Source organism: Pezoporus flaviventris, unplaced genomic scaffold (genome assembly GCF_033815535.1).
Source record: "Pezoporus flaviventris isolate CSIRO_AGI_PZ_B2104156 unplaced genomic scaffold, CSIRO_AGI_Pfla_v1 ptg000252l, whole genome shotgun sequence".
NCBI classification, from domain to species: domain Eukaryota; kingdom Metazoa; phylum Chordata; class Aves; order Psittaciformes; family Psittacidae; genus Pezoporus; species Pezoporus flaviventris.
The window spans coordinates 344,288-355,863 of record NW_026892799.1 but is presented as its reverse complement, the minus strand read 5'-3'; the positions used below and the strand labels follow the sequence as shown (position 1 = coordinate 355,863).

The 11,576-nt window shown below is 44.1% G+C and overlaps 1 protein-coding gene across 1 annotated transcript; it reads left to right on the top strand.

Moving 5' to 3' along the window:
* The first annotated feature begins 308 nt into the window (after positions 1–308).
* Positions 309–11,257, top strand: FBXO47 (F-box protein 47). Its single transcript, XM_061442731.1, has 12 exons — positions 309–437; positions 584–699; positions 2,209–2,415; positions 2,828–2,998; positions 5,701–5,777; positions 6,319–6,396; positions 7,393–7,501; positions 8,394–8,570; positions 8,669–8,815; positions 9,413–9,555; positions 9,950–10,109; positions 11,048–11,257. The coding sequence occupies exons 3-12, from the start codon at positions 2,235–2,237 to the stop codon at positions 11,167–11,169; spliced, it is 1,365 nt and encodes a 454-aa protein (XP_061298715.1). The 5' UTR covers positions 309–437; positions 584–699; positions 2,209–2,234; the 3' UTR covers positions 11,170–11,257.
* The last annotated feature ends 319 nt before the right edge of the window (positions 11,258–11,576 follow it).

Genomic DNA, 11,576 nt, shown 5'->3' with positions numbered 1-11,576 from the left:
AACAAATAAGGCCACCCTTCCTGGCTGATATTCTGAGTTTAGTTTGTTAAATATTTAACGTTTACCTTTCAATTTCCAGCCTGGATTAAGCAGTTCTCTAAACAAGCCATATCCCGGCAAGCAGATGGGGATGCTCACACCATGGCCCTGCTCTGGCTGAACTCCCTCAGAAAGAAAACCCCACGTTAAGTCAAAGAGGAAGCATATGGGAGCTTTCAGTAAAAGTCTCTAAAGCTTTTGGCTTTGAAACTCACTGTTTGTAGTCGGGTTTATTTATGTTCTTTTTATCTAGCTCCTCTCTAGGTTCAAATAGTGGGAGTCGATTCCACTTCGATCAGATTGAACGGGAACAGACCGGAATTGGCTGAATTCGGCTGAAAACCTCCCTGGTGGCAAAGTGGTTTTATCCTTCCCTATAACACAATTGCAGACCCGAGGTAAGAGGCCATAAATCCTCCCAAGTACAGTCCTGCTGAGCGCGGGAAGGGGAGTGGGGAGGAAAAGAAAGTAGCGTAGGGCTGCAACTTTATGTCTATGGATCTGAAATATGTATCAGGTTTAGCCCGTCTTGAACGCATTTTAGTGGCTATAAAGAGGAGTGGAGCTGCTTTGTGCACTGTGCACAAGGAATTCAAGCTGTCTTCAACCCACACTTGTGAGTATACATTTCCAACTGACTTCAGCCTTTGCTTTTAGAAGGTAAACATTTATCCATATACACTTATGTTTATCTGTAAGTGGTTTCTTGATTGTTCCTAAAGGTGTTACAGCAGTTTTCTGTCTCAGGCAGTGCAAAAGCTTAATGAAACACTAATTTTAGGAGCAGTTATATTGGCTCACGAGCCTTGTGAAAGTTTAAGCTTGGAGCTTAGAAGCTAGAATTAAACCATACCAAAATGAAAAAGGCTTCCAGTGAAGTATAACCTCCTTAACTGCACAATGCAAACTCTATCCAACACCCAGGCCCGAGCCAGCCAAACCCATTTGTAACACTGCTAATGAAATGGCCTGTATTCTTGCAGTTGTCAGGACAAACAGTGCTTCCATTGTGGATGTGGTAATTTTGCTCAGTGGCACATTAGAGAGGTCTGGCTCTGCAGGCTTTCGTAAGAAACATGAAGGATGTTTGGAACTCGTTTGCTGTAATTTTTGTCAATTTTTAATCTTCCAAACAATGAGGCCTATTCTCCAAGCGTGTTTCCCACTGATGGCAACTGGGATGTTGCACTGCAGCTTGGATGGGGTCCAGTTCTGTTGCTACCAGCGCTGCCAGCTCTTGTAATTACACTGCAGCACTCATTCTCCGTGGCAATTTCCCTGGAGCCTCAGCTGCTGGAATCAAGAAACAGTGTGAAAAATCTCTGTTAAAAAGAATAAGACTCGAGGTAGCGAGGCACTAACTCTCACTGCTGCTTGACAAGGTGAGGTGGGCCTGTTCTAGGGACTCAGAAACCAGAAAGCAAAGCAAAAGAGCTTAGGTATTGATCTTTTAAAGCTCATTCCTTTCAGGCCCTCAGGATTCTGGGAGAGTTTGGCTCATTGGTTTTCTTTGTTCACATGTGTATATCACACATATATGAAATATATATGTCATTATATGAAATATATATGTCATGATATAAAATATATATGTCATTATATGAAATCAAGCCACGTGCCAACTTAAATGCTGCAGAAAAAATGATTTGAAGCATCACTTTGTTACTTTTAATCCCTTTTTTTGTCGTATGCAAGCATCTGTGTAAGTAGTATAACTGTGTATAAACAGCTATCACTAGAGGAATCAAGTAACATGACAGTCCTTTCAATAACATCCCTAGAACTTCATCTTATTCTATTGAATAGTTGGTGTACCAAGGTAAGAGAACTTAGTTAACCACTGCAGCTTGTACCATCACATGCACTTCAAGAGTTTCCTTTCGGAACTATTTTCTCATCTTCCCGATGTCGCACTCAAAGGATGACCCCCATGCTTTTATCTTTTCCTCCTTTAAAATCAGCTGAATACTCCGTTCTCTGAGGCATGGAATTAGAACATCACTTAGTAAATTAAATGTCACTGCACTAAACTAAAGCAAATCCTTATCCTATGCATATGACCAGATTTTCACGCTCCATCGCAGTGTCAACAATGCGGCCATTTCCTCCTAGGTTCGGGGATGGTATTTTCTTCCTCTGTTATGACAGACTTCCATGTTTTCTCTCCAGGTTCAATTGATGGGACTGACAGGACAATGACCTCCACCCCAGGGACCAGCTACACCTTGATTCCGAATCAGAAATACAGGCGCAGCACCCGTCGCTCCAGTCAGCGCTGCAACCCCTCGGACACACACTCCCAATCTCTGTCAACACTTGGGTATTTTCAAACACTTCCACTAGAGATCTTTCAAATGATATTGAATTATCTTTCAGGTGAGAATCTGATAAGAAAAATCTCCCTTCCAGTGTCTGAAGATTACCACAAGTTTCCCATTCAGAAAAATTCATTCTTATGTAAAGTGGTTTAGCTTTTACCTGGGTGAAGCCATTTGATGTGAGTTATTCTCTGAATTTTCAGCTTTTATGTATGCAGAACCAAATGACCAAAAATGTAAATGATAATGAAAAATTATTTGAAGTGGGTTTTGCCTATTATGTCTCTCCATTATTAGATCTCTCCATTTCTGATGACTACAGTTTGTTAGCAAAAGAGATAAACTAATTAAATTTTGGTATATACGAGATAAATCTTATATCTTGGCCTATTTTTGAGGAAGATCAAGTTACTGACTAACCTTTCTCTTGCTGTGAAGAATTACAAGTATACTGGGTTTTGCCTTTTCAGTGAAGGATATCAGCATGCTGAGCATGGTGTCGAAAACCATCAGCAACCACCTTATGAATTACATCTCAACCTCAGCAGGAAACCAAAGGCTCTTACTGCGAGACTTCCATAACCTTGAGCTACCTGGCAAGGGAGAAGGATCCTATATTTTAGAGCACTACAGATCTCTAGGTGATCCTTTAATGCAAATGGTAAAGATTAGAGAACTGAGCTCGGTTAAAAGGTTTCTTCTGTTTTCTGCATTGATCAGTAAAATGCTGAAGATACGGCCCAAATCATTTGTGCAGCTCCCTCTGAAAGAGAAGTTCCTCTCGGTGCCAAATAGCCTGCTCCATTAACTGGCCAGGGGAGGTGGGAGGAATTACCTGAAATGATTCCAAAGCCTCTTAGTTATGGAAAAAAGAATGTATATTCTGCCTCCTCTGTGTCGGGTTTTATTTTCCCCCCTATTAAATGGCAAGCAGGGGCTGGGCAGAGGATCAGCTCTCAGTAGTAGGTGTTTCCAAATATAGATTGTTTGGCCACCAGCACTGGAAACTGCAGCAGGAACCCAGGCTCCCAGGCCCCACACTGCCTGAAGGAAGGACTGTGGCTGCTCAGGCTGCATTCCTGGAGCACTCCGGAGTAGCTCACATTCCTCAGTGTGGGAAATGCAGCCGCAGCACTTAAAGCCAGCCTAACTCTAAAGTGACCAAGGACAGTTGCCATCGGGAAGACTGCTTGACAGTCTCCTTGAGATGGATTCCAGAGCACATTCCACTCCTTAGGAAAGAAGCATGCTCATCATAAAAATGTTCTCTCACTTGTCAGCGATTACAGCTCTCTTTGGCAGCTCTGGCTCAGAGTTCAGAGACAAAAAGGCATGGAGAACACATTTTCCTCTCACTCTCAGCTTAAGGGCAATGTGAAAATGTCTGTGCTTTGGCTGTCATGGTGTCCTGTGTGCTAATCAAGCTCTTTCTGGGTGAAAAGATGCACATGTTCTTTGTTCCAGCTGCTCAGACCTCCTGCTAATAGAAACAGATCAGAATGACCTGGGTTATGTGGTAAGGAGGAGCGCTGTGCAGCCTCAAATCCAAACCCATTTGCTTTTTAACTTTTCTGCTAACGTTTAAAACACACTTATTCTAACTCATTCTAAGGCATTCTATCAGGGAAGCAAATGAAATTATAACATGATTTGACCCACAGCTATTTACTGTTACCTCTCTGATAGCCGACAGAGAAATAAAATGATGCCATGGTTAGATGTGGAATTATAAGTACAGTTTGAACTTCAGACATTAAATAAAGGCAACGGAACACTGTTAAAGTCATTCAGACCAAAGAGCTCCTATTGTAAGCAATCCTTCCAGGTTTTGAGGTATCTTAAAGTAATCTTAGTGGTTTATTTTAAAATGAAGCCTGAAAACTTACAATTCTTAAAAAACAACTAAAAATAAATGTCAAAATTAGTTTGACACACACAAAACGGCAACTTGCTATTTGGACGTAGGTGTGAACACTATAGTAGGCCTAGTAGTAAACCAATGTCATACTCAAAATATAAAGATCACTGGCAATATCTGTGTCATCAGTGGAAGACTCAAGAGTACGTTTTTGTTCAGAGGTCAGTTGCAAAATCAATATTCACTTTACAGCAGAAAAGATTGGATACAATGGAAAAAACTCATTGTCATTCAGAGAGCCTGAGCAGGGACTGTACATAAATGTCACTTAACCTCACAGGGGTCTGGCTCCACTCAAGTGCACAGTAAAATCTTCCAGTGCTTATAATAGGGTCAGAATCCCAGCCATGGTTTAAAAGAGACTTGAGTTCTAAATGATCATGGCCCTGTCCTTCTGCACAGGGGGGATTCTGCTGAGCAAACCCAGGAGCAGCACCTTCTGCTCAACCCTTTCACCCACCAGGATTCCCCCTGCTGATGCCTGTCTGGGACATCTCTCTAAAGCCTATTATAGTCCAGAGCAAATTGACTTGATTGAGCTTTGGACGCTGTCATGGGCTGATGAATAAATGATGTCTGTCACACAGGAATGCTCACACCCTGCTAAAGAAAGAAAGAGTCACTTTGGAACCACAGTGAATGCAGAAAGCACTTTTTGACATTGGAGAAGCTGTGTGTTATTTGGGAGACTGACAATTCAGACAAAAAAGGTTTCCTCTTTTTTCCCTCCCCCTGAAAAGTACAAAGCACATGCTTTTCTGTGGATTTCTTGATTAATTAACTATATATATACACAATTCTGGTAAAAGGTTTTGAAAAGCAAGCTGTTAACCTCTTTTCTATCAGTAGGGTAGCTGTTCCAGGCTATAATGAACTCCAGACTTGGACATCCTAAATGGACCATTTCAGTCCTGTAGAGGAAAAAGAATTCCACCCCTTAGCTACGTTTTACATTCACACCATTTAGAATCTTTTCCTTTTAGAGCACGTGGCTATCTTGAAAACAATTTGGGAAGCTCGTCTTTCCATGATAGAAGGGGAAAACAGCATTCCCCAGGGAACTGTTAGAAGAGGTGCAACGAGTAACATTTCTTTCCAGTATTTTTAACTGCTGTAATTCTAAAACCAATAGAGTAATTTTTATAGGGCTCCAACTGTGGCTAACGGGGATTTTACAACAACACAATAAACAAGTTATGGCCTAGGAAGCCCTGACAACATTTCTCTAGTAAAAGATATCTCTGCTACAAGAGGGTGCACCTCTCCTCCAAAGCACAAATTACTCTTTGTGCTGCTCTTGTTGCCTCACAGCAGTTTTTCTGGATGGTGTGTTGGATATGTGTGATGGGAGCACTTCTGCTCATTGAGGAGCGCCTCTGCTGCGTGGCTGTACTGACAACATGCATGTGTTTGTTCTGCTCACAGGATTGTTGCTTAAAAGATGCACGCTTCTCCTGCCTACTAAAGAGAGGCTGAAGTACATCCACAAGGTTCTCTCAGGAGTAAGTTCATGGTCCTTTCACTACTGCTTCTAATTGTCCCTTGCACTTACAACACCATTTCTATAAAGCACTTAATGTTGAATGATGCCTTTTACTGTCCCTTTGCTGGAGTTTATTACTACTGTGTAATGAGTTTATTGATTTGAAATCAGTCTCTCTTTAACAAGAGAAAAGCCTAAGCCAGCCTAGACTAAGGCTGTTCTGCAGAGATTTCATATTCCAAGAGCAGTGGGTTTCAGCCTCTCTTCACTTTGTGGACTACTAGAAATGTTGCAGAGGAAGAGCACAGCTCTTCCAGGAATGTGACTCTCCTGGAGGAGACAGGGTTGCTCATCTTAGAGACCATTTGCACACCCTTTTGACCACAGTTTTGGACTTAATGCTAAGCCTTGACATAGGGACTATAATTTGTTTCCTTATACAATAAGGGAGTCCTCTGAGTCTTTTGAATCAGTCTTGATGTCCATAGGTAGCACAGAGAATTTTCAATCACAGGAATTAGCTTCTAGCCAGATAAATCACAAATGTTTTGCCCTTCCAGGTGTCCTGTTTCAAACTTAATGGTTGTCCAAGTCCTCTGCATTGTTTGGGATTACAGTGTTATGGGGTATTTTTACAGGTACAGTATCTATGGAGACAAGGCAAGTATCCCAAATAGAAAAGAAAAATGAGGCAGTTTTTCTAAATTAATCTGTGGTTTTGGAAGCTATTTAGACGTTTAAGATGGTTTTGAGCCTTGGGATGTAGGGGGAAGGTATTTATTCACACAGTTCCATGAATTTCCTTTCTGCTTGTTAAAGTTGCTGATTTGACTTGGGAATTCCTCGGTTTGGATTTCATTACCAACCAGTCTGGATCTTGATTAGCCGTTTATTATCTAAGATGACATGGGAGAAGGAGAACATTTGATTACACAGCTTCAAATTCACAGCTCAAGAGGCTTACTTACCGTAATGACTGCTGTGATTGCAAAGATGCAGTGGAACACTCTGGGTTGGGCTTCTTAACACTACTTGAGACGTTTGATAGTGAAGTGCTGGAATTGCCATAGTGGAGGCTTTAGTGGAGAGCAACAATAAAACAAAATACAGAAAGAAGTTCTCTCTGAAAAGAACAGGCACCCTGAGCCCATTTAAAAAGCATTTAAGTCTTAGAAACTTGTGTTACACGTGTTCTACACATATGCAGCAAGAAAGGCTTTGATAATACCAAAACCTGTATTATCTTTCTGTGGTTAAGAGCTACAGATAATTATTTGTGCTGGGACATTTGTCTTTGTAGCAAATCCCTTTCTGTACTTCTCCACATAAGGTTCCAAACTAAGATCTTGGCTCTGAATGTGGGACACCATTGGCAGCTTTTGATTCTGGGCTGCACTAAGCTTAAGCACAACCTCTGGCATAATGCACAGCCCCTCTATAGCAGATAATGGTTTCCCTTTGCTCATAAGGAAGGAGCTGTGCAGGCACCACACTGCAGGTATGACACCTTCCCTCCCTGTCCTTCTGAGAAACTGCAGGACAGATTGCATTGATCCAATAGGAGAAATGGCATTGTGATGGACATCTAGGGCTCAATCTCTTCATTTTTACCCCCTCTCTTTTGTAACCTTCAGATCCTAACAGCAGGCTGGGATGAACTGGAGTGTCACCGGGTTTTTAACTTCCTCTGGGAGCTGAGCAATTTAGCCCGTAAAGTACAGACAGTTGTGAGCAGCAAACCAGGTAATCATCAAAGCAGACAAAAGCCCTACCAAATCGAAACACACTATCAAGGAAAAGGCAGAAAATGGAGCTCCATTACTGCAAACAAAACGTGTCTAGAATTGAGACTGCTTTAACTCTCCTAAGCCTTGTAGCACCAATCCTTTCCAGACTCATGTACATTCTATTGGCTCCAACGTTAGGCAGAAAATGGGCATTTGAAGGCAAATACTTGGCCTTCACACAGATAGATAGAGGTATTTTTTGCTTACCAGCATCAAAGATAAATGCTTTTGTTACCGTAATGCTTTTCACTTACCCTAAAGTGAAAAGAGTTGTCCTGAGAGGCATTGGGGTGTTTTGAATCATTCCATTATCAAACCAATGCATAAGTTATGTATGTATGTGAATAGTAACATGGACTTGAACCTTTCTGACTGTACACCAGTACCAGTGAAATCAGCAGGAAAGGAACCAACACAGAAAGAGAGGGAATCAGTAAAAAGTCAGGTTTAATGTTTCTAAAACTCAGCAGTGATGTGGCACACACCTCTCAAGAAATTCTCATGTTATGCAGCACAGGACTGGGTATTTCTGTGGGACACTATCCACAGCCACATACACACCTTCCTCCTGTTTCCACTTACTGATGCCAAACCCCAGAAACCAAAACCCAGCTGAGAGCTCTTGAACTAGACATGAGTTGCTGCAGAAAGGTACCACATGCTGCATCAATAGATCCTATGGCCTGAATTAGTGCAACGTACCTAAAAGAGCCAGAATTTCCTTCAATCCCTCTCGATGCTCTGGTGCAGCTTTAAGAAAATCCTTCTTTTTCTTCCTATGAAGGAAGTGATCATCTGTATCACCTCAGGCTTACTGGATTGATAACATCCACCTTCTTTTGCCCCAGGAAGTGCCCAGAAGCTGGAGCTGAGGATCAGGTTGTACTGCCGCAGCGTCTTGTTGAACCACTGGGTTCATCGCAGCGACTCCGCGTTCTGGCTGACCCGCATTTTGAAGCCATGGCCCATGGTTAACCAAGCTCGCCTGCTGTACATCATCTTTGGGCCAGTGTCCTCTCTTGATGGCGAGTAGTCGGGGGGGGGTGTGTGTGTGTGTGTCATTTACAGAGTTTGTTTAATCACTTGGTCACTTACCAGCAGTTGTGGCTCATATATTGCTCAGGACACGTGGTTTGGAAGAAAATGATACAAGGACCAACAGATGAAGCCAGCCTGAAAGGTCTAGCAGAGGCCATTAAACTGCTCTATGATGCAGAAGCTAGAGAATGGACAACAGACGATGTCATCAGTCTTGTGGATGAGCTGTCAGGTGTGGTTTTGCCTTTATCATTAATCCATAGGATTATACACTCATGGCCTAAAATCTGGCAGTGGGTGTGTTTCCAGCACACGGGTGCCTGGGGAAGCTGATTGTGATATTCCTTACAGTAGCTGCAGCATAACTGGAAAAGCCATTACACATGGAAGCCAGGCAGTAGCTGGGGAGGAGAGAAACCCAGCACTGCTGACAAATCCAGGCTGTCTTTCCCCATTGTGAAGTATTTTAAGAACCCATGCAGACCTTTTAAAATCCAAGTCTTGTCTAGCCATTAGTGAGGAAACGTTGTGCAAGCTGTGTAAGCTGAAAACATAATGGTTGTTCCAGCCAACATCTACAGAACAATGTTAACAGCTACACTGAAAGTTAGCTTGGGGTGAGGTTGTGTCATGAAAGCTATTGTGAAGAGCTCTAACTGCACTGCTGGTAGGAGCTTCAGTGCTGCAACTGCAATCCAGAGAGTATCCCCTCCATGTCCTGGTTAGCTATCAAAGCCAATGATTCACAGATTCATGTCATTCAGAGCAGTTCTTGTGGCACTCCTTTCTTTTGTTCAAAGCTGGCTGTAACTCTCTCTGGTTCCTGCAGTGGTTCCCAGGGAGTGGCTCATGGAGAACAATGCTCGGCTGCTCATTCTGAGTGGAAACAACATCTGCTTCACGTTCATGGCCAGTAAAGCTGTGAACGGGCGAGTGGCTGAGTTAGCCAGGCTCGTGGTGTTCCTGGCCTTGGTGAGTGCCCCTGAACAGAGCATGCTCAGGCCTTTTGTCTCTTTACCCCCAGATTTGCTTTCCCAGACTTGAAAACTGTTGCCCCATCTATTCCTACGTACCAGGAGTAAGTCCTGGCAGAGGCTTGGGAACTCTTTCACCCTCTGGTCCCTGTGCAGCCACTGCAAAGCCTGGCTTTGAGGAGAAGTACCACTAGCAGAAAGTGGAGCACCTCCCCCATTAGCATGCCAACCACAACAGCAACCTCTATGTCCTGAGAGCAGCCCCTCATTTTCTAGGCCATGGCTACAGCCCTGCATTAGAATCAACGCTTAATCCTAAAATTTAATCTTGCCTTCTGTGGTTTTGTTCCCACCATAAAAGGCGTGTTTCTAATGTTCCCCATGTCCATCAGGTCTGTGAGAAGGACCTGTACTGCATGGACTGGGCAGTAAAAATGATGCAGAAGGTCTGCAACGTTTTCAGCACTCCAGGGGAGAGAAACTACTTTCTACAGTGTCTGGAGAATGCCTTTGCTCACCTCATCATGGACATGCTCCAGGCAGTGCTGTCTGGTAAGCACTGACAAGGGCAGGGAGCAACTTGGTCAGCATGGCACCACATCCAGGCCTCCTTCTTCCCTCACCACCAGAGCAATATGGGGCTGCCTCAAGTGCTTTGATATCATAAAATCAATGTCATAAGTAATCATGAGTGTCAATACCTAGAAAGGCTGACAAGAAACCTGGAGAGGGGCTTTGGGCAAGGGCCTGTAGGGACAGGATGAGGGGAATGGCTTTAACCTGCCAGAGGGGAGACTGAGATGAGCTCTTAGGCAGAAGCTCTTCCCTGTGAGGGTGCTGAGGCGCTGGCACAGGGTGCCCAGAGAAGCTGTGGCTGCCCCATCCCTGGCAGTGTTCAAGGCCAGGTTGGACACAGGGGCTTGGAGCAAGCTGCTCCAGTGGAAGGGGTCCCTGCCCATGGCAGGGGTTGGAGCTGGAGGAGCTTTAAGGTCCCTTCCAACCCAAACCAGGCTGGGATCCTATGATAATTGGGAGAGACATTTCTTTTAACCAGTCCCTCTTGCCTCAGAGATTCCCAGTGCCATGGCCAGGGGAAGCAACACTCTTCTAAAACAGGTCCCACCAAGCGTTAGGCCCAAGATCCTTCTGGGCTGAGCCTAAACCAGGGCTCTGAGAAGTTGCTCCCTGTACCACAGCTTGTCAGCCTCCATAAAGCCTCCAGACTGCTGATGGTAACAAGCTGGAGAGACGAACACCCTGCTCCTGCATCTTAATGCACAATTGCTCTTGTCCATCTTCGGACAAGCTGGTGAGGGAAATGTTGGAGAGTCTCCAGTGTGCTTCCTCAGCTGCGCTGCCCTTAGGTGCCGTAACTGATGCCTTGTACATCTAAGCAGAGGCTGCTGAAAACACACAGGGAATAAGACTTAGCTTCAAGAAGTAATTGTGTTTCACTGGTCATCCCTAACTGCTTTGCTCTGCTCCCGCAGGGGATCGTGATGAAGAGGACAGCAGCTTCTTGAACTTGTTTCACCTTGTCAACGCACAAGCGAACTTCCATAAGGAATTCCTATGCCTGAGCCTGGTCAGCCCCAGCAGCAGCACTGCCTGACGCTCCGGGTGTGCCGGACTCTGCTCAAATCCTGCTGGGGTTTTCCAAAGCTTTTTTTTTTCCTAAGCATTTTTTTCAAAGCAATGTCCAATTATTTGTGAAAAACTTCCATTCCAGCAGGAGCTGGAGCGGCAGCGGGAGGAGCCAGGGACACATCAGCCCAGTGGAATGAGCTCATGGAGCTGCTGGGACCTCGCAGTGGAGTTCTGGGCCTTTAGCTGCTCTGTGGCAGCACTGAGGAAGGCAGTGGGGGCCTCTCCTTTGGGAACATACCCTGCATTCTTTTCCCACTGTGGCTGTTTGCATACACAATAAAAATGACACCGTTTCCGCGTTTGAGGGGCACACACAAATTGAAGAATGTTATCTTAGTTCAGAACCAAAAATATTTGGATCTTTCCATTTTG